Here is a 27975-nt window from a genome sequence, read left to right as displayed (position 1 = left end):
CCAGTGACCTCAGCATTCCAGGTCAACACCCCATCTGCTGCGCCACCACAGGTCAGGCCAACTCCATGTTATTGAATGTCAATTCTCCCCAAACTGATCAATAGAGTCAATGCAATTCCAATAAAAAACCAAGCAGCCTTTTCTGTAGAAATTGGCAGGCCAATACTTAAATGCGAATGCATATAGAGAGAACCAAAAATAGCCAAAATAACTTTGAAAAAGAAAACAAAAAAGATTTATACTACCAGATTTCAAAACTTACTATAAAGTTAGTCAAAACAGCATAGTATTGGTGTAAAAACAAACAGATCAATGGTACAGATAGAATATAGAGCCGAGAAATAAACCCACAAGTATATAGATAACTGATTTTTAACAAGGGTGCAAGAAAATGCAGTGGAGAAAGGAATCTTTTTAACAAATGGTACTAAAACAACTAGGACATCCATATTCACAAAAAGCAACTTGGATCTATATTCCACACCATATGTAAGAATTAAGTAAAAATGAAGCATTGACCTAAATGTAAAACCTAACACTATAAAACTTCAAGGGAAAAATAGGAGAAAATATTTGTGATCATAAGCTGAGCAAAGAATTCTTAGGAAAAAATTTAGAAATTTATAAACTGTAATTTTGAAAGGTAAAAATTTCTCCTTAAAAGACTCTAAGAGAATAGAAAGACTGACAGACCAGGAGGAAAATACTTGCAAAGGATATACCTGATAAAAGACTTGTACCCAGAATATATTAAGATCTTTCAAAATACATGACCCACTATTTTTTTTTTATTGATTTTAGAGAGAAAAGAAGAGAGAGAGAGAAAGAGAGACAGGAACATTGACCTGTTCCTGTATGTGCCCCGATCAGGAATCAAACTGGCAATCTTTGCGCTTCGGGACAAGGCTCTAACCAATTGAGCTATCTGGCTAGAGCACATACCCACTTTTAAAAAAAGAACAAAAGGTTTGAATGAACAAATAAACCAAATAAAATATACAGAAGGCAAACACCTGAAATGATGTTTAACAACATTAGTCATTAGAAAAATATAAATTTAAACCCCAATGAGATATCACTACACACCAATTAGAACTGCTAAAATTAAAAAGACTGACCATATCAAATGTTGGCAAAGATTGAGAGAAACCAGAACTTTCATACACTACTGGTAGGAATTAAAATGGTAAAATCACTTTGGGAAAAGTTTGGCAGTTTATTAAAAAAAAAGAATGAAACAAACACCTATCAAATAATCTAGCCATTTTATGCCCAAGTATTTACCTAAGAGAAAATGAAATACAGTGTGTCCGTAAAGTCATGGTGCACTTTTGACCGGTCACAGGAAAGCAACAAAAGATGACAGAAATGTGAAATCTGCACCAAATAAAAGGAAAACCCTCCCAGTTTCTGTAAGATGATGTGGCAGCATGTGTGCATGCGCAGATGATGACATAACACCGTGTATACAGTGGAGCAGCCCACAGCCATGCCAGTCGAGATGTGGACAGTACAGAGGAAAGTTCAGTGTGTTCTGGGGCTCACTAAATTCAAATCCGTGACCAAAGTGCAATGTGAATATCGGCATGTTTTTAATGAAGCCCCACCACATAGGAATAACATTACTCGGTGGGATAAGCAGTTGAAGGAAACCGGCAGTTTGGTGGAGAAACCCCGTTCTGGTAGGCCGTCAGTGACAAGTCTGTAGAGGCTATACGGGATAACTACCTAAGGAGCCCTAAAAAATCTGTGCGTGAGCCCACATCGAACTGCACTGAATAGGTATGAAACTGGGAGAGTTTTCCTTTTATTTGGTGCAGATTTCACATTTCTATCATCTTTTTTTTTTCTTACAGAGACAGAGAGAGAGTCAGAGAGAGGGATAGACAGGAACAGACAGACAGGAACGGAGAGATGAGAAGCATCAATCATTAGTTTTTTGTTGCGCATTGCAACACCTTAATTGTTCATTGATTGCTTTCTCATATGTGCCTTGACCACGGGCCTTCAGCAGACCGAGTAACCCCTTGCTCGAGTCAGCGACCTTGGGCTCAAGCTGGTGAGCTTTTTGCTCAAACCAGATGAGCCCTCGCTCAAGCTGGAGACCTCGGGTTCTCGAACCTGGGTCTTCCACATCCCAGTCTGATGCTCTATCCACTGCGCCACCCCCCGGTCAGGCTCTATCATCGTTTGTTGCTTTCCTGTGACCAGTCAAAAGTGCACTATGACTTTACGGACACACTGTATACATGTCTACACAAAGACTTGTAAATGAATGCTCAAAGTAGCTTTGTTTTTAACAGCCAAGAACTGAAAACAACCCAAATGTGTCTATCAATAAGTAAATAAATTAACAATAAGATAAATTAACAATAAGACAAATTATCAATAAGATAAAAAAAATTGACAAAACCATACTGTGAAATACTACTTATCAATTAAAAAGTCTAAACCATTGATTCATGCAATAAAGTAAATAAATCTCAAATTATGCTGAGTGAAAAATCCAAATAGAAAAGCATTAGCAACAAAAGAAAAAACAGATAAACTGGACTTCATAAAAATTTCTGTGCAAAGAACATTAACAAAAACTGAAAAGACCTATAGAATGCAAGAAAATGTTTGCAAATCATATATACATCTAATAAGAATTTAGTATTCAGAATACATAAGGAACTCTTAACAACTCAGCAAAAAGAAAACCCAATTCAAAAATTAACAAAGGACTTGAATACATGTATCTCCAAAGATGAAATACAAATACTCATAAAAAGATGCTTACCGTCACTATTCATCAGGAAAATACAAATCAAAACCATAATGAGATACCCACTGAATGACTATTAAAAAAAGAAAAAAAGTCCTGGCCAGTTGACTCAGTCGGTTAGCGCATTATCCCGAAGTACCAAGGTTGCATGTTCAATCCCCAGTCAAGGCACGTATAAGAAGCAACAGTGAATACACAACAAAGTGGAACAACAAATGAACGCATTATCTCTCTTTCTCTCCCTCCCTTCCTCTCTTTAAAATCAAGCAATAAAGTTTTAAAATTTAAAAAAAAAAATAGGTAAGTGCCAGCAAGAATGTGGAGAAATTGAAATCCTCATACATTGCTGACTGAAATGTAAATTGGTGCAACTGCTGTGGTAAACAGTTTGATGATCTCTCAAAAAATTAAACATTCCGCCTGACCTGTGGTGGCACAGTAGATAAAGCGTCGACCTGGAAATGCTGAGGTTGCCGGTTCGAAACCCCGGGCTTGCCTGGTCAAGGCACATATGTGAGTTGATGCTTCCAGCTCCTCCCCCTCTTCTCTCTCTCTGTCTCTCCTCTCTCTCTCTCCCTTTCTCTCTCTCTCTCTCTCTCTCCCCCTCCCTCTCCTCTCTAAAAAAAAAATGAATAAAAAAATTAAAAAAATTAAACATTCCATAATTGTATGACCCAGCAATTCTACTCCTAGGAATACATGGAAAATAACTGAAAACAGGGACTCAGACAGACATTTGTATGCCAGTGTTCATTGTAGCATTATTCACAATAGCCAAAAAGTGAAAATGATCCAAATCAGAATGTTCCAGATTCTGTATCTGTTTTGTTCATCCATCAAGAGATGAATGGATGAACAAAAAGTGATATATGCATACAACGGAATATTATTCAGCCATAAAAAAGAACAAAATATTAAAACATGCTACAGTGTGGCTGAATCTTGAAAACAGTACGCCAAGTAAAATGAGCCAGTCACAAAAGGACAAATATTGTATGGTTTCATTTATAAATCTAGAAGAGACAAATCTGTAGAAATAAGAAGTAGGTTAGAGGCTACCAGTGGCTGGGGGATAGCGAAATAGGGAAATATTGATTCAAGAGTACAGAGTTTCTGTTTAGAGTGATCAAAAACTTTTGGAAAAAGATAGCAGTGATGCTGCATAACATTGTGAATATACTTAAGGCTACTGAATTTTACTTAACATGATTAAAATGGCAAAATATTTTATAATCTAAACTTTTTTCATAGACTTTTACAATTCTACTTACTTTTATATAAACAGGAAAAAATAAAGCTATTTTAATTTACTAAAACCCTCACTAATAAAACATTTAACAAAATATTTTGTTTTCTACTAGAGACAGAGTTGCAACAGCTTCTCAAAAATTCTCTAGTTTGAATTTCCACTAGCATTGAAATGATTTTAAACTATTTTCTAACCCATAGTAACTACTATACTAATTTAGTAATCTTATAACTACTGATCCTCTCCTCTAATAAATAAAAGAAACAAGGAAAGAGCACATTGCAGATATAACCTGAATAACCTGCTATTCTGATTAAATTTGATCATGCTTTAATTTCCCAAATGAGTTATTTTCTTTAAAAAGCACATTACTTGGCCTGACCTGTGGTGGCACAGTGGATAAAGCGTCGACCTGGAAATGCTGAGGTCGCTGATTCGAAAACCTGGGCTTGCCTGGTCAAGGCACATATGGGAGTTGATGCTTCCAGCTCCTCCCCCCTTCTCTCTCTCTGTCTCTCTCTCCTCTCTCTCCCTCTCTGTCTCTCTCCTCTCTAAAAATGAATAAATAAAAATAAAAAATAAAAAACAAGCCTGACCAGGCAGTGGCGCAGTGGATAGAGCGTCAGACTGCGATGCAGAGGACCCAGGTTCGAGACCCCAAGGTCGCCAGCTTGAGTGCGGACTCATCTGGTTTGAGGAAAAGCCCACTAGCTTGAACCCAGGGTCGCTGGCTCCAGCAAGGGGTTACTCAGTCTGCTGAAGGCCCGCGGTCAAGGCACATATGAGAAAGCAATCAATGAACAACTAAGGTGTTGCAACGCGCAACGAAAAACTAATGATTGATGCTTCTCATCTCTCTCCGTTCCTGTCTGTCCCTGTCTATCCCTCTCTCTGACTCACTCTCTATCTCTGTAAAAAATAAAAAAATAAAAAATGTTATTTAAAAAAAAAAAGCACATTACTTGATAAAGTTGTTTTTCCTCATCTGGGTAGTTGTAAGTAGCAAAAGAAAAAAACAAACATGTTTAACATTTTTAGATTTGAGCATCCTATAAAACAACTGTTCTTTCCTCATGCAGTCAAAATGAAAACTTATTCTTTTGAGTTTTTTCCTTTTTAGTATTATATAGTTTACCTACTCATAAAGATGTAGGAGATTCTGTATCTGTTTTCTGGTTCCAGAAAGAGGCATTTAAACACATGCCGAAAGTAAGCATTTCCTCAAAGATTACTACATAGCATTTGAGAGGAAGAAAAAAAAAATGTAGCAAAAGAACTCTAGAATAAAATAGCACTAGTTCTGTCATGAACCAGCTATCCATCCTTACATAAGTCATTTCTCTTAAGAGGTGGCTCTGAAACTATATAACCAACAATTCAATTCAGTCAGCATATGATAACTACCTATGTGCAAGATGTAGTATTATATTATATGCAGTGGAGAATTAAAGAGACTAAACAAACAGATCCATCTTAAAATTTAGCCTAACAGGAAAAACAATTTTTTTAAATATTTTTTATTTTATTTTATTTTTTTAATTTTTTACAGGGACAGAGAGAGAGAGTCAGAGAAAGGGGTAAATAGGGACAGACAGGAACGCAGAGAGATGAGAAGCATCAATCATCAGTTTTTCGTTGTGACACCCTAGTTGTTCATTGATTGCTTTCTCATATGTGCCTTGACTGTGGGGCTACAGCAGACCGAGTAACCCCTTACTTGAGCCAGCGACCTTGGGTCCAAGCTGGTGAGCTTTTTTTTGCTCAAGCCAGATGAGCCCACACTCAAGCTGGCGACATCGGGGTCTCGAACCTAGGTCCTCTGCATCCCAGTCTGACGCTCTATCCACTGCGCCACTGCCTGGTCAGGCGAAAAAAAAAATATTTTAAACGAGCAAATAACCTGATCTTCTGCAGTGTGACATAACATAAACTTACCAGGTAAATAAAATAAGTAAATAAGTAAAGTAAGTGAGTGAGTGAGTGAGTGAATGAATGAATGGAGGGGTTGGGGGTACGGCCAGCTCAACATTCAGCTCATGATTCATTACACAGCCAAATAGATTTAAGTGAAATGTTCAAGTTTTAATAAAGTACATTATATTCTAACAGTTCATGGCAGAAATAAAAGGAATTTTAAAAATATATAATTTTATACATAATTAGGTCCTAAAAGTTTATTTACCTTTAAAAAAATTCCTTCACAAAAGTTAATGTCTGCCTTATAGAGACATTATTCATTTCAGTAACTCATTGACCATATCTGATTACCTTGCACTCTGGCTAAGAACTGCATGCTTACTACTTGAATAATTTAGCTAGCAATGGGGAAAAATACTCCTAAAAAATGAACCAGTGGGGAGGGAGAAAAAAGAAAATGAATAGGTTAGTAAGCCAATTGAGAGAAAGCCTAAACCACTCATGTGATCCACAGAATTACTGAAAGCAGTTCATCTTTCCTCCTACAGAAACCAGGGAGATAAGCAGTCTAGAAGCCAAGGTTCTTTCCCTCACTACCTTCAACCTTCCAGAGTCTATTGATTGAAAGACAGACAAAAGCATGCTGGATCATATATTTCCCAACTCTTAACATAAAGTAACTATTACTTAACTACATGGTCAAGGTTAAGCACCTAACAAACTGTATAAGCAGAGAAAATACTGGGGTAAATAAGAAGCTTAATCCAACAAATAAATAGAACTTAAGAAATGAATCAGCCTGACCAGGTGGTGGCGCAGTGGATAGAGTGTCGGACTGGGATGCAGACGACCCAGGTTCGAGACCCCGAGGTCGCCAGCTTGAGTGCAGGTTCATCTGGTTTGAGCAAAAGCCCACCAGCTTGAACCCAAGGTCACTGGCTCCAGCAAGGAGTTACTCAGTCTGAAGGCCCACGGTCAAGGCACATATGAGAAAGCAGTCAATGAACAACTAAGGTATTGCAACGCGCAATGAAAAACTAATGATTGATGCTTCTCATCTCTCTCTGTTCCTGTCTGTCTGTCCCTGTCTATCCCTCTCTCTGACTCACTGTCTCTGTAAAAAAAAAAAAAAAAAAAAAATGAATCAATTATTTCAAAAGACAAAAATGACTCACAATCTCATATAGAATAAATCAAATGAAATCAATATTGAAAAATAATTTCTCCCTGAAAATTTTTTTCATTTCAAAATATTTACTTCAGACAAGGATGTAACAAGAATGTGTGTTTGTGCCTGACCAGGCGGTGGCGCAGTGGATAGAGCAATGGACTGGGATGCGGAAGACCCAGGTTCAAAACCCCGAGGTCGCCAGCTTGAGCGCAGGCTCATCTGGTTTGAACAAGGCTCACCAGTTTGAGCAAGGGGTCACTAGGTCTGCTGTAGGCCCCGCCCCCGTCAAGGCACATATGAGAAAGCAATCAATAAACAAACAACTAAGGTGCCACAATGAAGAATGGATGCTTCTCATCTCTCTCACTTCCTGTCTGTCTATCTCTATCTGTCCCATTCTCTGTCTCTGTCACAAAAAAAGATGTATGTTTGTGTGTGTGTGTGTGTGTGTGTATGTGTGTGTGTATATATATGTATATATACACACACACATATACACATATTTTTTTAAGAATAAATAATTCCTCAATGTAGCAAGACGGAGGACTGAGCACATGCTAATATTCTCCCTTCAGTTAAAAATGTCATAAAATGTCATAAAATGTCAGAAAACTTCTTTTTAATACACTATATCTATAAAAGCACAGAAAAGCAACAAAAAAGCATGACATTAGCAGTCAAAATCACAAATACCGAAAAGATGGAACTGGTTTTCATATCTAAAGGTTATAAACAAGCAGTTCCCCAAAACATATAAATGGCCAGTAAGCATAAGATGCTTCTCCCTAATAATAGGGATATGTAAATTTAAAAAAATAAGAAATCATCTTACCCAGCAGATTAACAAAATATTAAAAATGACAATGGTTTAAAGCACAGATTTGAAAAGGGGGTCTCTCTTTTACTGTTACTAAAAGAGTAAGCTGAAAAAGTCTTTTTAAAAGGTAATTTGTTGATAATCCACCAAGATACAAAGTGTATATACTCTTTAAATCTGCACTTTCACTTCTAGGAATTTAACCTAAAGGGAGTATTTGCTCACTTATGTTCATGTGTGTTCAGTGCAGCATCTCTTTTAAATTGAGAGAAATGGGAAACAATTTAAATGACCAATAATAATAAATGGTTAAGTGAATTATGCCTCATCCATACTATGAAACATCATTCAGGATGAAAAAGAATTTATATAAAAGTCCTCCCCTCCAAAAAAAAAAATATTGTTAGTAAGAAAAAAAAAAGCAGAAAGATTATATCCCTCAAAAATCTTAGCTTCTTTCAAGTATTTATAGACTGACAAACCCATAACCCTTTTTTATGTTAGTTACCTACCTACCTCTGTCAAATCCTCTAATTCACAGAAAAACTTATCATCTAAGTTTCTCTCCAGCTACTTCAGTGATCATTCCTGAAGACTTCAATATCAGTATACTCTATCAGTTCCTTCACTTCCTTCTAAATAAATCTTTTCTTCCATCCTACTTAGTTATCTACTCCTATGATCATACCCTAAACCTTGTCATCTCCAGTAACTAAACCACCTCCCAGTCTCACTGCCTCTCATATTTAGCCCACCACTTCCCGGCTTTCCAGCTTACCTTTATGCTAGTAACCCTACTTTTACAATTCTTTATCACCATTAAAACTTCCAGTCCATTGACCATATAACATTTTCACTGACCATTGTGTACCTCCTGTTCTCAATTCCCTCAAGTAACCATGGTCCCAGCCCTGACCGTTTGGTGGCTAGAGCGTCTGCACGGCATATGGATGTCCCAGGTTTGATCCCTAGTCAGACACACAAGAGAAGCGACCATCTCCTTCTCTCCCCCCGTCTCTCCCCCTACTCTCCTTCTTCCCCTCTGGCAGCCAGTGGCTCAACTGGTTCAAGTGTCAGCCCAGGGCGCTGAGGATGGCTTGTTGGTCAGTGTCAGCCTCAGGTGCTAAAAATAGCCCAGTTGATTCTTATTGGACCCAGACAGGTTGCTGGATGGATCCTGGTTGGGGCGCATGCGGGAGTCTGTTTCACTATCTCCCCTCATTTCACTTAAAAAAACAACAACAAAAAAAAACCCATGGTCCCAAAACTATATATACCAACTACCTGTTTAGACATTCAAGTCCACTGCATCTCTCCCTCCAACATATTTCTGGCAAAACCCTAACGCTTGTTAAACACAACACACTGCTTATTCCAAAAGTGTCCTAATTGGTCTTATTTCCATTCTTGATCCAATAAGGCAGAGATGGCCAGATGTCTACCCAATAGCTAGTCTCTCCTTCCTTAATAAGAGAACCCAGATTTGCTAGGGAGGTAATGTACTCAGCAAAACACCATGCTTCCGAGCCTCCCTGGCAGCTACAGGAAGTCTGTGACACTGGAATGTAAAAAAAAAAAGGTGAAGTCACTGGGTGGGGCTTTGAAGAAAGCTCTTTAAAAAGACCCAATTCAGCTGACATGTACTTTCCTGCCTTCTGTCTAGATGTGATTCTAGAGAAGAATCAGCAAACTTAACTACAGTAAGACAGACACATTTGAAGATGTCTAAATAGAAAGGCAAAGGGAGCCTGAATCCCTGATGTCATTGAGGACTGCCTACATCCAGTTTCTTTTTTGTTTTTATTATTTATGTTTAGTGAAAGGAATAGGGGCAGAGAGACAGACTCTCACATGTGCCTTGACTGTGATTCACTAGGTAAGCCCACTAGGGGGCAATGCTCTGTCCATCTGGGGCCATTGCAATCGGTGCCACCTTTTTTTTTTTTTTAGTGCCCGAGGTAAGGCCATGGAGCCATCCTCAGCACCTGAGGCCAACTTGCCCAAGTCAATCAAGCCATGACTGCAGGAGAGGTAGAGAGACAGAGAGAGAAGGGGTAGGGGTGGGAAAGTAGATAGGTGCTTCTCCTGTGTGCCTTGAATGGGAATTGAACCTGGGACTTCCAAAATGCCTGACTAATGCTCTACCACTGAGCCAACCGGCCCAGGCCTAGTTTCTGTTACTTGAGAAAAACAAAACTCCAAATTTGTTTGAGTCATTATTTTGGGGTCTCTACTATTCACGGTAACTACTAACTCTTAGGCCCAATACAACTTATTCCCCATACAGCAACCAGAAACCTTTTTAAAGTAATAGCCAGATCATATAACTAGGTTCCCATCACATTTTAAATAAATTTAGACTCCTTACCAGGTCAACTAGTCCTTTCTCTCTCAGCTCATCTCCTACCACCCGTCCACTCACCACTTGCACACTCAGCTCCAGCCACACTGTTCCTTGAAAGCCAAACTCGTTTCTGTCTCAGGGTCTTTGCATTTGCTGCTCCCTTTACCTGGAATGCTCTTTCCTCATACCTTTACTTAGTTTGCTCCTGCACTTCTTTCATGTCACAACTTAAATGGTGCCTTCTCTGACAGACCTTCCCTGATCACTCTTATCTAAAACAGTCTATTTGTGGCTCCTTAAATTTTCCTTTCACTCCCTTAACTCTTCTTATTCTCCTTTATTAATACATATATATAAGTACGTGTTTGTTTATTTAATGTCTGTCTTCCCCACTAGAATGGAATCTCCCTGAGGGCAAGTACCTCGAGTATTGAGTATCATATTCAGCACTGTATCCCCACCCCCTCAACACCTGGCATACAGTAGGGACACAATCAATAAGTGAATACACACCATGATCTCATCTATACTAAAGACTAAAAGCATGAGTGCATGCATGTGTGTGTGCATGTGCATGTATAAGTAGTAAAGGATCTACTATTGACAACAGTTCCTTTGGGAAAGAGAATGGGAAATAAGGAAAAAAATCTTTCACATTTTGCTCTGCATATTTCTGCATTACTTTTCTACTTTAAACTATAACGTATGGTAGAAAGAAAATTTTAAACATACTTAGAAATATAAACCTATTCATAGAATCAAAAAATTTAGAAACACATAGTAAGCATAACACTACCCCACGGGTAGCATAATCAATGATGATTAAGTAAATACCTTTTAAAAGAACCAGAATTAGAAAAATAAAATTTCTTATCTTTTTATAGCCTTTATAAAGGGTTATACTGCCACTTATACAAGATAATAAAGTATACCGAATAAAATTTTATTAGTAGTATGTTACAGATCAAATTAGTAATGGTGAGTTCTGTAGAATTAATTCCCACTTACCATCCCTTGCCCAGTACCAACTTTTAAAGACCTTCCTCCCCTAGAGATTCATCCAGATAATTATATATTTATTTTGTTTTAGAAATATGCACTCTGAGACATCTTTTTCTCTTATCAAATTCTCCATACAAATGTCTAGTCCTTGCAAATTTTCTATAACTTTATTGAGGCATATTTTACATATTATATAACTCATCCATTTCATGTGTATAATTTAATGATGTTTAGTAAATTTATCAAGTTGTGGAACACACCACAAATCAGTTTTAAAATTTTTCACCACTGTAATAAAATCACTTATACCCATTTCTTGTTAATTCCCATTCCTACCCCTACTTCAACTAACCATGAATTTATTGTTTGTCTCTACACATTTGTAGATTCTGAACATTTTCTATAAATGGAATTATATAATATGGTCTCTTGTATCTAGCTTCTTTCACTTAGCATCTTTTGGGGGTTCATCCATGTGGTAGCATGTATTAATGATTCATTCCTTTGTATTGCTAAATAGTATTCCACTGTATAGATGTGCCACTAGTGCTTTTGATTTTACGACTTGAATTTCAATTTTGCAGGTTATGAAATGGATGCAGGATAACTTGGATATTTGCGGGGAAGGACCTATCGCTCTTATTTAACCCAAATGACACAGGTTATAAATCCTATCCACCTTATACAGGGTGAGACCATTCTAGTTTCCTTCAACATTTGCCAACAGTCCCTTTTAAAGCTATCTTTCTCTCTTTCTCCTAACAGGAACAAAGTACAGTTCTCCAAGGTTTATTCTTTCTCTCTAGGCTTATAAAATTTTCTGTTCTTACTTTGTCTTCTGCTTTAACTCATTTTTTTTTTACCTCCCAGTCCTTGTTTTCTCTCTATATTCAAGCTAATACTTTTAAAATTTCCACATTCTCCAAGTTTTTGAAAAGTTACATTAAACTAAGCATCTGCATAGTCAGGAATTTTATTTAGGAGAAATCTGTGGTTCTTTGGATGTGGTCCCTGAGAATAATTTCTTACTATGTAGAAAAAAAGCTTTGAAAGTGATTTTTTAAGAAACCTAAAAGACAGCCTGACCTAGCAGTGGTGCAGTGGATAGAATGTTGGCCTGGGACACTGAGGACCCAGGTTCAAAACCTCGAGGTCTCCAGCTTGAATGTGGGATCATAAACATGACACTATGGTCTCTGGCTTGAGCCTAAAGGTCACTAGCTTGAAGTCCAAGGTTGCCGGTTTGAGCAAGAGGTCACTGGCTCAGCTGTAGCCCCCCGGTCAAGGCACATATGAGAAAGCAATCAATGAACAGCTAAGGAGCCACAATACGAGTTCATGCTTCTCATCTCTCCCCCTTCTTGTTGTCTGCCCCACCCTCCCTTTCTCTATCTCGCTAAATAAATAAATAAATAAATAAACCTAACAAAAAATCAGTACCATATACCAATATAAAAGGAGCATGAGGACCCACATGACATCCTCATTTTTAAAAAGCTCAAAGAATATATAGACTATATGAGCACAGTTTTCTATCATCTTTTCTCAAGTATGGCCTTGTTCCTGTATGTGACCTGACCAAGGATCAAACCTACAACCTTAGTGCACCGGGATGACACTCAAACCAACTGAGTGACCAGCCAGGGCTAACATGAACTTGTTAATACTGATTTTTTCATTCAATATAAAAATGCTATAAATAATGTTACTGTCTCACCTCTGTTTTATGAAAATGTCTGATTTAGATTAAGTGGAATACTTATCTTTATAAAATATTAAATATCCACATATAGAATGATTATCTAATTATTTATGAAGGTGGGTAAGCGATGGTGCTTCAGGAAGAGAGGGCTAGAGGAAGGATGATACAAATCTGTAACATAACTCTTATTACCAGCCTTTTTGTTTGTTTAGAAAATAAATTTAACAGGGTGACACTGATCAATAAGAGTACATATGTTTGAGGTAAACGTTTCTATAGCATTTGAACTATTGATTATGTTTTATACCTATCACCCGAAGTCAGATAATTTTCCATCACCTTATATTTGTCCCTTTTTACTCCCTTCTCCTTACCACTCCCCTATCCCCCCCTTGTATCCACTATGCTTCTATGTCCATGAGTCTCAGTTTTATATCCCACCTATGTGTGAAATTATACAGTTCTTAGCTTTTTCTGATTTACTTGTTTCACTATGTTCTCAAGGTCCATCCATGTTGTCATAAATGGCAACATTTCTTATGGCTGAGTAGTATTCCATTGTATATATGTACCACATCTTCTTTATCCAATCCTCTATCAAGGGACACTTTGGTTGTTTCCATGTCTTGGCCACTGTAAATAATGCTGCAATGAACATAAGGGTGCATGTGTCTTTACGTACCAACGTTTTCGAATTTTTGGGGTAGATACCCAGTAGAGCGATTGCTAGGTCATATGGTAGTTCTATTTTTAATTTTTTGAAGAACCACCATACTTTCTTCCATAATGGTTGTACTAATTTGCATTCCCACCAGCAGCAAATGAGTGTTCCTTTTTCTCCACAGCCTCTCCAACACTTGTTATTACATACTGTCAGGTTGATAAAAGCCAATCTAACAGGTGTGAGGTATCTGTTAGTTTTGATTTGCATTTCTCGAAAAGTTAATGAAGATAAGGATCTTTTCATATATCTGTTGGCCATTTGTATGTCCTCTTGGGAGAAGTGTCTGTTTGGGTCCTCCATTTTTTAATTGGATTGTTTGCTTGTTTGTTGCTGAACTTCGTGAGTTCTCTACATATTTTGGATATTAACCTCTGATCGTAGCTGTTATTTGCAAATATCATCATCCCGTTTAGATAGCTGCTTGTTTGTTTTGTTGTCAGTTTCTTTTGCTGTGCAGAAGTTTTTTACTTTGATACAGTCCCATTCATTTATTTTTGCCTTTATTTCCCTTGCCTTTGAAATCAAATTCATAAATTGTTCTCTACGGCCAAGGTCCATGAGTTTAGTACCTATGTTTTCTTCTATGTAATTTAGTGTTTCAGATCTTATATTTAGGTCTTTGATCCACTTTGAATTAATTTTTGTGCAGGGGGACAAACTGTAGTCAAGTTTCATTCTTTTGCATGTGGCTTCCCAATTTTCCCAGCACCATTTATTGAAGAGGCTTTCTTTTCTCCATTGTGTGGTTTTGGCTCCTTTGTTGAAGCTGGTTTGTCCATATCTATGTGGTTTTATTTCTGGGCTCTCAATTCTGTTCCACTGGTCTGTATGTCTATTTTTCTGCCAATACCATGCTGTTTTGATTATCGTGGCTCTATATTATAATTTGAGGTCAGGTAGTGTGATACCTCCAGTTTCATTCTTTTTCCTCAGAATTGCTTTGGGTATTCAGGGTATTTTATGGTTCTATACCAACCTGGTGAGTTTTTGTTCTCTATTTCTCTAAAAACTAACATTGGGATTTTGATGGGGATTGCATTAAATTTGTATATTGCTTTGGCTAATATGGCCATTTTAACTATGTTGATTCTCTCAACTCATGAACATAGAATATTTTTCCATTTCATTGTGTCTTTTTAAATTTCTTTCAATAATGCTTTGTAGTTTTCAATATATATATCCTTCACATCCTTTGTTAAGTTTATTCCTAGGTATTTTTTGATATTGTTTTTGCAGTTGTAAAATGAATTGTTTAATTCATTTTCCGAAGTTTCATCATTGGCGTATAGGAAAGCAATTGACTTTTGTATATTGATTTTGTATCCTGCAACTTTACTGTATTGGTTTTCTGTTTCTAATAGTTTTTTTATTACCAGCCTTTTTGGGGTATTAATTCTCTAAGTGATTCCCGGACAATTAGCTTGAAAACACTCAAAATAAGATGATGTGGACACAGGTAAAAGCTTTCCCAAGGGAAATTATTCCATTACCTGCTTACTGGCCTAAGTTACAGTTATTCTACAACAGAGAAAGCAATAAAAGAGAATGCCTGTTACATGTAATTAGAAGATCCTTGCGAGATAAGGAAGAATAATACAAGCTATTATTAGTAAAGCTCTAATGTTAGCTTTTAACTAACATTTAAATGTCAAGAATACTTCTCTTGATGACCAGTTATTGCAGCAGGTGTGTGACAGGCACTATGAGCTACACGTTCATCTTTGAAAGGACAGCTTAAAGCGGTTCCTAGTTAAGGTTTCCTCTACTTCCATTATAGCTACAATCTAACTATGCTGCCATAAGCTAGTGTAGAGAAAGACAGGCTCTGCACTGCAAATTTTAAAAACACCTCGATAAATAAAAATTCCCACTAATCATTCTTTAATGCTACTACTTCAATTTACTTTAGAAAATGAATGGCTTGATAATATGTATACTATACCTTTCTTAGGTTTTCATATTCCTCACGAAGTTCCCCAGGCTTGCTTAATTTGATTGGTGTTCTGAATATAAACTCTGGAAGAAAGAGAAAAAGAACACAATTTTTAACAGAACTTTCTAGGAAGCAACCAACCAACACCTAGTCTTATTGCTCTCCTCACATTATAAACTACATCAAAAATTGTTGTCAGCCCTGGCAGGTTGGCTCAGTGGTAGAGTGTCGGCCTGGCGTGCAGCAGTCCCGGGTTTGATTCTCGGCCAGGGCATATAGCAGAAGCGCCCATCTGCTTCTCCACCCCTCTCCCTCTCCTTCCTCTCTGTCTCTCTCTTCCCCTCCCACAGCCAAGGCTCCATTGGAGCAAAGTTGGCCCGGGCACTGAGGATGGCTCTGTGGCCTCTGCCTCAGGCACTAGAAAGGCTCTGGTTGCAACAAAGCAACGCCCCAAATGGGCAGAGCATCGGCCCCTGGTGGGCATGCCGGGTGGATCCCGGTCAGGCACATGCGGGAGTCTGTCTGACTGCCTCCCCGTTTCCAACTTCAGAAAAATACAAAAAAAAAAATTGTTGTCATCTTAATTTAAATATTCATTCATTCATTCAACAGATAATTATTAAAATGTGTAAACCAGGCTCAGTTCTGATCACTGGGGAGAAGCAGTGAACAGATCAAGTCCTTGCTCATATGGAGTTTACAATATTGTAAAGGGAAACAAATAAGTGTGTGTATGTAACACAACTGGCAGTACTAAATGCAATGGAGAAAAATCAATGTAAAATTAAAGAAAAAGATTATTTTATTTAGAGTGGCCTGGAAGGGGCTCACTGGTAAAGTAACATATTTAAAAGACCTTAAGGAAAAACTGTATTTAACACTCTTAGTTCAGTGTTACAAAATAACATTTTAAATGAGCTGAAGTTTTATTCATAATACTGTATTTTTCTGTTTTCTTTTCAGTACTGCCACCGGACTGTTTTCTTGTACACAGTCTATACATATTTTCAGTATATAACCAGATTTGTTATCTTCACAGCCTTCAGTGGTTTTGATCTGCCTAGAAAATAAAGTCAAAACTCTTCAACATGTCATTCAAGGTTCTCCAGAGACTGAGCATAACTATCTTTCTAAAACACTCTCCCTTTCAACCCTAGTTACAATATAGATGCCATATTTTCTCAGCTATAATTCTGAATCCAAGATATCCAGGCCCACAGGAGGCATGCAATATATGTTGATTATATAAATAGATGATAAAAATTCAAGTTAAGAACAGGAATAGACCCTGTCCGGTTGGCTCAGTGGTAGAGAGTCAGCCTGGCGTGTAGATGTCCTGAGTTCAATTCCCAGCCAGGGCACACAGGAGAAGCACCCATCTACTTCTCCACCCCTCCCCCTCTCCTTTCTCTCTGTCTCTCTCTTCCCCTCTTGTAGCCAAGACTCCATTGGAGCTCCGTTGGCCCGAGTGCTAAGGATGGCTCCACGGCCTCCGCCTCAGGCGCTAGAATGGCTCTGGATGCAACGGAGCAACGTCCCAGATGGGTGGAGCATCACTCCCTAGTGCGCTTGCCGGGTGGATACAGGGAGGGAGCATGTAGGAGTCTGTCTCTCTGCCTTCCTGCTTCTCACTTCAGAAAAATAGAAAATAAAAAAAAGAAAGAATAAGAATAAAGGATAAGTCTTAAATGTTGTTAAAAAGGAGAGGGGCCCTGGTTAGTGCCTCAGTGGATAGAGCATTGGCTCAGGGTATAGACATCCTGGGTTCGATTCTCAGTCAGAGCACACAGGAGAAGCAACCATCTGCTTCTCTCCTCCTCCCATTCTCCCTTCTCTTCCTCTTCTCCTCCTGCTGCTAATGGCTCAATTGGTTTGAGTGTGGCCCCAGGCACTTTAGAATAGCTCTACTGGAGCATGTTGGCCTCAGGTGCTGAATATAGTTTGGTACTCAAACATTGGCCCCAGATGGGATTGCCAGGTGGATCCTAGTTGAGGCACATGCAGGAGTCTGCCTCACTATGTCCCCTCCTCTCACCTTAAAATAAAAAAAGGAGGGAGAAAGTACACACTTCTATATACCCGTATATATATTTAGTGATCGAAACAGTATTTATTTTGATTTACTAATAACTCTACATTCCAGTGAGGTTGATAAGTACTTACAAAAAAGTAGGCTCCTCAAAAAGATGACCTTTGTTATTTTCAGCTGATTCACCTATTTTAGAAAGACTTTATTTGGTACACCTGAGAAGAGTGGAAATTACTTAGATATAAAACACTGCACCTAATGCTGGTGCAGAAAACAGTAAAGGTCTACCAAGTATTAGAGAATTGTTAGACCCAAGCTTTGGGAAATAAAACATTCCATCACCTTCATTCACTTAAAAAAAAAGTCCTGATGACTATCATAATCAGGTCCCTTAAGCATTCTAGGCCAGTGGTCAGCAAACCACGGCTCGCGAGCCACATGCGGCTCTTTGGCCCCTTGAGTGTAGCTCTTCCACAAAACATCATGTGTGGGCGCTACCTTGATAAGTAATGTACCCACCTATATAGTTTAAGTTTAAAAACTTTGGCTCTCAAAAGAAATTTCAATCGTTGTACTGTTGATATTTGGCTCTGTTGACTAATGAGTTTGCCAACCACTGTAACAGTATTTAAAATTAGGTGCTTTAAAAGAGAAGGGGAAGAAGACAAGGAAAAGAAAAACCCTTAAGGCAAAAAATACTTTCAACCCTTTTATGTTGAACCTATTATATGTAAGATACTTCATATATATTTTCTCAGTGAAACTTCACAGAAACTTCATAAGGCAGGTATTATACACATTTTACAATAAGGAAAATGAGTGGTTAATGACTTGCTCAAGGCCCCAGAACTAGTGCATGGCAACACCAAGAGAAAAGCATTAATAAGAACAAAGACAGAAATTACATAATGAATTAAAAGGCAACCCATCAAGAAGATATAATAATCATGAACTTAATGAACATACATCACAGCAAAAACTGATATGGTTATAAGGGGAAATTAATATATCCAAAATAACGGTAAGAAAATATAACACATAGATCAGGCAGACCAAAAATTAGCAAAATATTTAAAAAATTGAATAATAAAATTAACAAACTTTATATTCACTCAATGAACAGAATATATATTCCTTAAAGCAAACAAGGAACAATTAAAAATATACTAGGTCACAATGAAATTTCAAAAAATTTCAAAGAATTCATATTATATAGAGCTTGCTCTTGAATCCAAGTGCTATTTTCTAAGTCAAGTTTTCTAGCTCCTGGCTGATTATTCTGGTTTACCCAATTTTCTTTCTCAATATTTTGCTTAAGTTTGCCAGAGTCAATTTCTACAGATTACAACTATCAACCCTGCTGATTCTTTTTTTTATATGAAATGACCAATAAACCAACCTCTAGTAAAATTGGTTAAGAAACAAAAAGAAGAGAGAAGACAAATTAGTACCAAGAATAAAGGCAAGGACCAAAATATGGTCATCAAGGTGAGTTTAAATCTTGAGAGCTATGAAAACAATGCTATAAGGAATGATCTTGCATATGTATCATTTTGAAAGCCTGCAAGTATATCCATAGATTAAAATGCTGGAATCAAAACTACTGAGGTCAAAAGCTATGTGTTTTTGTAATTCTGACAGACAACACAAAATCACCTTTCCTTCATGAAGTTTGTATCAATTTATAGTCCTACCAGCAATGAATGAAAGCGCCATTTCTTCACACCTTTTCCAACAATGTTGAAACTTTTTAGCTTTGTCAATCTAGTAGGTGAAATTTTACATATTATTATGAGTAAAATTGAGTACTTTTCATGTTTGAGTTATTTACATTTCTTTTGACATGAAATGTATATAAATTTCCTTTATTGCCACTGAGTTAACTTTTTCTTCTTGATTTGGTAAAGCTCTCTCTATATAGGAAAAACCAGTCTTATGTCACATGAATAGTAATACTTTCTCTATCATTGGTCTTGACTTTGCTTATAGTGGTTATTTTTATGTAGTTATATTAATCAAACTTCTCTTTTATGGCTTCTACATTTTACATCATATTTGGAAAGACATTCCTCAGGCCAAGATATAATAAATTCTAGCATAGTCTTTGGTACAAAAGATAAGATTCTTCTCATATCTACTTTTAAAAATTCAAAATCTTTATTTTATTTGGGAAGCAACATATGGAACATAATGATATTCAGACTTATAAATAAATAAGTGTACTATCCAACACAATGGACTAAAAAAAACCTTAATAATAACCTGGTGGAAATGATGTTCATTTTACTGTTGAACATTTTGCTTTGTCTGAAATGGTTCTCACTGACATTTGGAACAAAATGTCTAAAGAGCTTAATTAACATCTTCATTATAGAGTGTAATACAGTTAGAAGCTTCCAGAGTCTTGGATAAGCCAACCCCAACTTCCTCTTCTGTAAAATCAGAATACCTATCATGACAGACTATTATGAGGATCAAGTGACTGTAATGAGAGTGAAAATATTTTATAACCTCTTTCAGCCAGTAGTGACATGCAGAAGAATCTAATACCTATAAAATTGTCTCTGGTGTTAGTGACATAAAGATATTGTCACTATTTGCAAGTACAATTTATAAGAAACAATGATAACAATCCAACTATGAAAAGCTAAAATCTTTTCAAATTTAAAACCTCTTATTTTTATTCCCCAGATTCTTTTTTAATTGAATTTTACTGGGGTGACACTGGTAAACATAATTATACAAATTTAGGTGCCCAATTCTACAACATATCTCTATATACTGCATTGTGAGTGAAAAGCTAAATTCACTTTGAAATATCTGTATTTATTAAGAAATCTCAAAGTTCACGAAAAAGACTAAGTAGGAACTCCACATACTGACTGAAATCTTACTATGCCTTGATTTATTTGAAAATAAAAAAAGTGGGCAGGGGTAGGGGAGGAATACCAATTTACATTCACCAAATACTGCCAAGGATGGAGCTACCGGCAACACACAGAGGATTCTTAGGGCAGTGAAATACTCTGTAATATTATAATGATGAATATATGTCACTATTCATTTTTCAAAATCCACAGAATGTATAATACCAAGAGTGAACCCTAATGTAAACTATGGTTCTTTTATTTATTTATTTATTTATTTTTTGTATTTTTCTGAAGTTGGAAACAGGGAGGCAGTCAGACAGACTCCCGCATGCCCACCAGGGGGCAATGCTCCACCCATCTGGGGCGTCCAGAGGCAGAGGCCACAGAGCCATCCCCAGCGCCCAGGCAAACTTTGCTCCAGTGGAGCCTCGGCTGCGGGAGGGGAAGAGAGAGACAGAGAGGAAGGAGAGGGGGAGGGGTGGAGAAGCAGATGAGCGCTTCTCCTGTGTGCCCTGGCCGGGAATCGAACCTGGGACTCCCACACGCTAGGCCGACGCTCTACCACTGAGCCAACCGGCCAGGGCCTAAACTATGGTTCTTGAGTGCTTACATCATTGTAGATTCATCTCTGGTAACAAATCTACCATTCTGACATTGACGATGGGGGAGGCTATGGATATATGCGAGCAGGGAATATCGGAAATCTCTGTACGTTCCTCTCAATTTTGTTGTGAAACTAAAACTGTTATAAAAACAAATTATTTAAAAGTAATTATAATAACCAGAGCAACAAAATATCAAAAGAACTAAAAAAGGTAACACCACCCTCCTTATTTCTTAGTCCCAAGGAAGTGGTCCCCAACTCACCAGTCCCTCCACCAGCTAGCTCTACAGGGATTTTCAAGTTTCAGTGCCAAAGAAACAAACACTCACCCTTCCTTCACCTCACAGAGAAAAAAAAATTGCTAGCAACTACTTCAGGTGGCAATAAGATGTTGAATATTTTGGTATTAGTAAATGAACCCAATGGTTCAAGTACTTTCTTGATGACTGTCCTCTGACTACTACTATGTTTAACAGGAAGAGAAACTCTAACAATATGATGCCTTTAGAATGACACACCTGTGGCTAGTGACTTCAGCTGATTATTCATTGCATTCAGCCGAATGTAAACTATAGAAGCAGCTATTCTTCCTTGAAGGTCCTTCTTAAAAAGAATTTCCTCTGGGGCATGGAGACTAGTTATCAATAAAGGCAAACAAACAAACCAGACTAGAAAACAAGCATTTTTCTAATTACACCAAACCCTCAGGAATGAATTGTATCATTCATTGTCAAAGCATTCACACTCAGTCCAAAATTAGAAAAGAAACTCACTGAACTTTATTGGGAAGATGCTACCTTAACAACTCTCAAATCCAAGGGTAACCAATCATCCCTTGGTACCTGGCTGTTTTAGTTTCTTCCTCTGTAGATTCAACTTACCAGTGCAGCTGAATAGAAAATAATTTTGGACTTAAGAGTCTTAAGACCTAGACCTTTATCTGAATTCTCCCACTTACTAGCTATTTGCCCTTGGGCAAATACAAAAATCTCTGGCCAATTTTCATTTGTCACCATCAGCAGCATCATTATGATGGCTGACAGTTATGTAGCACATTATGCCAAACCCAATTCTAAGGACTGTGTATTTATTAACTCATTTAGTCTTTATAATGACCCCATGGGGAGATACTATCAACAGGTTACAAATAAGAAAACTGAGGCACAGAGCCTTTAAGTTGTCCAGGGTTACACTGCTATCAGTGAAAGAGCTATGATTTAAACCCAGGCAATCTGGCTCTAGGATCGGTGTTCTAACTATGTCTTACTACCTCTTTCATAATTTTTTTAAGTCAACAACCCTATATAACAATGGGCAAAGGGCATGAACAGGCAGTTAATAGAAAAAAATAAACTTAGATGACTTATAAACACATTAGAAACTGTTCAATTTCACTCATATTTCAAGATGTTAAAACATTTTAAACCAAAATGCTTTAATGTATCAGATAAGCAAAGATAAAAGAAGTTTGATAAAGGCAAGAGTTAGCAAGGACATCCTTTATCTTAAAGATAAATACCATACATATGTACAAAGGTATACATATAAGAATGTTCACTAAAAATCACTCAATACTAAAGAACATCCTAATGGAAACATCCTAAATGTCCTTCAACTAGAGACAGACTGAATAAATTTTCAGATACCTGGTATACCACAAATGCATTTCTATACTGTCTTTTTTTTATTCCTGGAGTGGTTTCTTGGTTTACCTGGTAATTTTGTTACGTCATTCATCGTGTATGAAAAACTGTCGAGGCTCTGGATGGTATTATATTCCTGCAGAGGATTCACCATATACTCTGACAGGCAGTTAGAATGAGGGCAGGACATGAGCTGATTCAAGGCAGGCTGCAATCTTTGTAAAGCTCCTTCTATCCTAGTCTGGAGCCATTCAAGGGTCCAACTGAAAGTCTAGGGGTGTCTACCAAGCCTATGTTCCTGGTCCTGATTTTTTTCTTCTCAACACTGGAGAACTGCTAAAAAGTGATTTGCTTTCTAGGAGCTTTCTGTGAAGCCTCTTTTCCTTTTACTCGGCATAGTTTAAGAATCAGCAAATGCCTCAAGATAAAAAAGTAGGTGGGGGGGACCAGAGGGAGGGGGGTATGCCTCCTTTCTCTCTAGTATCTGGCCTCTCAAGTTCTGGTTGCCTTGGCAGCCCTGAACTACATTTATTTTTTATTTCTAGATCCATGAGGAAAGCTCTGCTGGCTGTTCTGGTTCTTAATAGCTGCACTCTCCCTTTGCCAAAAATTCACAAATGTCTGAAGTCCTGTCTGCCTTGACAACTTATCCATGTCTTCATATAGATTTTTTTTTTAAATCAGGCTTTTCTAGTTATTCTCAGCAGTAGTTCTGGTCTGCTTCAGTCTGTTTCCTCATAGCCAGAAGCAAAATCTACATTCTTTATAAGCAGTAGAGAATGCAAGATCCTTACCATGGAAGCACAAACCATTACTAAAGAGGAAATGAGCAATGAGAAAGAAAACAAAAGTACAGGATACTCCTTTGAGAAATTCACAAAAGGTACATAATAAAGGTAGAACATGAGTAGTACAAGTCCTTAAAAAACTTCCAGTCTCACTAGGGAAGGAAAAACATGTGAGTAAAACAATTATAGAACATCAAAGAATTATAAAACTAAACATCTAAGTGTTGCACAGAACACCAAAAGGTAGTAAAGAGTATGTCTAGTGCAGATACACCAAAAACAAAGGGCCATTATCCGTATTAATCTCAAGGTCACCTGCTTATACTATTTTCTAAACTGCCAAACAACCACTGTCAAATGGATATGCAGAAGGAGAAATTTTCATGTGAAATTAAGCACACCAGAAGAAGCTGGAAAGTAGAAATATAGGAAGTGAACCACAAATGTGTTCTAAAACCAAACTAAAGTGGTTTCTATTTTATATACTATTTTTGGTTTACTACTAACTCGCCAAGAGTACAGATGACAGCCAAGCACCAACTGTCTTAAACCAGTGCAATTTCTCATTTACCCACTTGCCCAAGACAAGTATCAATTTACAACTGATAATATAAGAGTGTTTATCTGGGAAGAAGAGGAAGTATATAGACTTAGAGAAAAAGTTAAATGATAATAATATATCAATATAAAATTTTAAGGCTGCTTACTTAAGTACCATAATTAACACCACAGATTACTACTACATTAACTTACACTACTTATGTTTTAAAATTATGCTTTAGCGAAGAACTAATCAAAATGTCAGAGCCCACATTTTAAAAACCTGTTTATAACTTTAGACCTAATAATTTAATTTCTAGGTATGTAAGAAAACCTAAAATATAGAAACACTTTTACATAAAAAATTTCTCATTGGGGCATGTTCATAATTATAAAACAAAAACTGAAAAAAACCTAAATATCCAATATTCAGGGAATGGTTAGGCTAATTATCAGTAGTCCATACAATGTATTATTATTCTGCCATTAAAATTACATAGAAAGAATTTTTAATAACATGACATTGCTTTAATAAGGTAGGAAATCGTTTAAATTAAATGAGATACAAGTTTCCATATGAAATATGACATCGTTTAAAACATGAAAAAACATTAAACAGAAATGGCAATAACAAATGGAAAAAGAAACAGTACTGTTACTATTGAAATCGCAAAGGGAGAAAAAGAAAATACTAGTGGTGAGATCAAGTTTTTACATAAAAGTGTGTAAGAATCATTGAAACAGTTACCAGAAATAGGAAGTTAAAAAGAGATTGAGCAGTAAAGAAGAAGGCAGTACTGTCAGAAGGGAGAACACACACAAAAAGGCATGAGACCCTTTCCCCAAAGCATTTATAATACAACTTACTAGGTGAGCAAAATTCATTAAGAAGTTTCTAAAAAACAGATTAAAATAACTACAGAGACGATGACAGATGCAATGTCACAAAATAAACAACTGCCAAATTAATCTTAAAGCAAATGTTGCCATATCCGTCGGAGGAGACAGAGACTGGGATGGAAAGGAAAGGCTTTAAGAAGGTATCAGGCTGAGTCTCACCAGCAAAACTTAGATAAGTGAACAGATGAGTATGAACAAGTCACATGAACAACAGAGTATGACAAAAGTGTGATAACACTATTGAAATGCATACTTAAAAGGTTAAGATGGTAAATTTTATGTTGTGTTTTTTACCACAATTAAAACTTTTTAAGTGTGGAGGCTGGATAGTAAATATTTATATCAATTTTTGTTCCGCTAAAGCAGAAAGTTTATATAGGAAAGTTGTATAGTCCAAAAAGGTAGGTTGGGGCCAGATTATAGAGAACCTTCAACATTAAGCTAAGAACTCATCCTGTCGGCAATAATTATACCACCGTGTTTAATCTTATTAATATGTCATGATTGGGGACTAGGGTATTCTTTAATTTGGTAACAATTCCAAATTTGAGCAGAATCTTCTTTGCAGAGTGTGAGGGAGGTACTTTAGTAACTGTATCAGGAATGCCTGTCTGGTCACTCAGTTAAACTATAACACTTTACCAGCCACATGAGTATGTCCAATAACTTTTCTAAGTAGAAAGATCCTGGGCTGTGGAGACTAATCAGACTCCATCACTTATCAATACTGACTTTGCACACACTACTTCTCTAGCCCTCAGTTTCCGCATATCTGAAAAAGATAATGCTTTTCCTCAAATTAATTGTTATAAATGATTAAATGAGCCTGAACAGGCAGTGGTGCAGTAGATAGAGCGTCAGACTGGGACACGGAGAACCCAGGTTCGAAACCCCAAGATCACCAGCTTGAATGCAGGCTCATCTGGCTTGAGCATGGGGTCGCTGACTTGAGCATGGGACCATAGATATGACCCCATGGTCGCTAGTTTGAGCCCAAAGGTTGCTGGCTTGAGCAAGGGGTCACTCGTTCTACTGTAGACACCAAGGCACATATGAGAAAGCAATTAGTGAACCACTAAGGTGCCACAACGAAGAATTGATGCCTCTCATCTCTGTCCCTTTCTGTCTGTCCCTATCTGTCCCTCTCTCTGACTCTGTCTCTGTCAAATAAATAAATAAACAAACAAATAAATAAATAAAATGACATGATTTAACGTCTGGTAAGTGCTTGGTATATAATGGACACTCATTAAATGTTGGTTATTTCCCTATAAGGAAAAAGAAAAATTCTACTTAACCTTTTCAGGGATAGAATGTCTCAGAATTTAAGGAAAGGATAAGGCATTCAAGAGGAAAAAAAAGGGTACTGTATTTTTTTTCTACATATCAGGGGGCAACTGGACAATGCTTACTTATTAAATTAACTGCTGATAAAAATTAATGATAATATTAAAATTCAAGTTGTATCTTGCTCTCTTACCTTAAAGAATTAACCTGGGCTTTAGCCGGTTGGCTCAGTGGTAGAGCATCGACCTGGCATGTGGAAGTCCCAAGTTCAATTCCCATTCAGAGCACCCAGGAGAAGTGACCATCTGCTTCTCCTCTCTCCCCCGCCCCCACCTCACTCGCAGCCATGGCTCGATTGATTTGAGCATGTTGGCCCCAGGCCCAGGCTGAGGGCTCCATGGAGCCTCTACCTCAGAAGCTAAAAATAGCTCGGTTGTGAGCATGGGCCCCAGATGGGCAGAGCACCAGGGGCCGCCGGGTGGATCCTGGTCAGGGCACACATGCGAGCCTATTTCCCTTCTCGCTTAAACTGAAAAAAAAAAAAAAAAAATTAATGCTGATTTGTACCTATATCCAAAAAGAAAAATGCGTCATCAACAGCCTGAGGCTATGTACACTCATGGCCAAAGAGTGATTATTTCCTGCTTTGTAGTCCGTAAGGTCTCTGTCACAACTGCTCAACTCTGCTGTTACAACATGAGAGCTGGAGACAATATAAATGAATATGGCTATGTTCTAGTAAAACTTGATTTACAAATATAAGCAGCAGGCTGGACCTGTCCTGTTGATCATAGTTTGCTGACTCTCGGTGCTATAAACTGAATGTTTGTGATATTTGTGTCCCACTGAAATTCACGCTGAAACCTAATGATGGTATTTGGACATGGGCCTAAGAAAGATGATTTCATTACAGGGGCAAACTCCTCTTGAATGGGATTAGTGTCCTTCTAAAAGACACCTCAGAGAGCTCTTTTGCCCTTCTACCAAGTAAGGACACAGCAAGAAGACAGCTGTCCATGAACCAATAGGTGGGTCCTCACAAGACACCAAATCTATCAGCATCTTGATCTTTGACTTTCCAGCCTCCAGTACTGTGAGAAATAAAAAATTTTTATAGGCCACCCAGTTCATGATATTCTGTTTTAGCAGTCCAGATTGACTAAAACCCTTGGATTAGAGAAAGACAAAGTAAGAGAGTAGAGATCAACAGGATTTACAAAAGTAGGTATTAAACAGTAAATAAGATGCCTTGTTGAAACCAGAAATGTCCCAAACAACTAGACAGGCAGCCCACATTGAATAATAGTCAAAGTAAAACAAGGCACACAGTAAAGGACATCACAGAAGCAAATGTAGTTATAGCAATGCTGCAGAGATAAAGGCCCTGCAGACCTAAGCCAACCAAGGTCATGTGCTTGTACCCATCACTATATCCACCATCACCCTAGTACAAACTCCTTTGGCCATGTTCCAATACAAATTCATTTCTGCTTTGTTTGAGGCAAAGAATCATTCACACTAGTCCATAAAATGGAATAATACCAAAATTAGAAAGAGTGCAGGATTTGAAACCATGCCAACCTACGTTCAAATCTACCACTCACTCGCTCCATACCTACTAGTATTTATCCTTGCTAAGCCTGTTTCTGCATCCATAAAACAGGAGGAACACCTACCCTATCAGGATT

General features: G+C 37.5%; 1 protein-coding gene across 2 annotated transcripts in view; it reads right to left on the bottom strand.

Moving 5' to 3' along the window:
- RNF169 (ring finger protein 169) overlaps nt 1–27975 on the bottom strand; it is a 97251-nt gene that overhangs the window by 48812 nt on the left and 20464 nt on the right. For both annotated transcript variants that reach the window (XM_066368600.1, XM_066368611.1), the window contains exon 2: nt 15636–15709. In XM_066368600.1, coding sequence (XP_066224697.1) covers nt 15636–15709 — 74 coding nt within the window. The remainder of the gene's footprint in view (nt 1–15635; nt 15710–27975) is intronic.

The sequence above is a fragment of the Saccopteryx leptura genome, chromosome 1, assembly GCF_036850995.1.
Source record: "Saccopteryx leptura isolate mSacLep1 chromosome 1, mSacLep1_pri_phased_curated, whole genome shotgun sequence".
Lineage (NCBI taxonomy): Eukaryota > Metazoa > Chordata > Mammalia > Chiroptera > Emballonuridae > Saccopteryx > Saccopteryx leptura.
The sequence above is the reverse complement of the archived record's forward strand: the minus strand, read 5'-3'. Positions and strand labels throughout refer to the sequence as shown.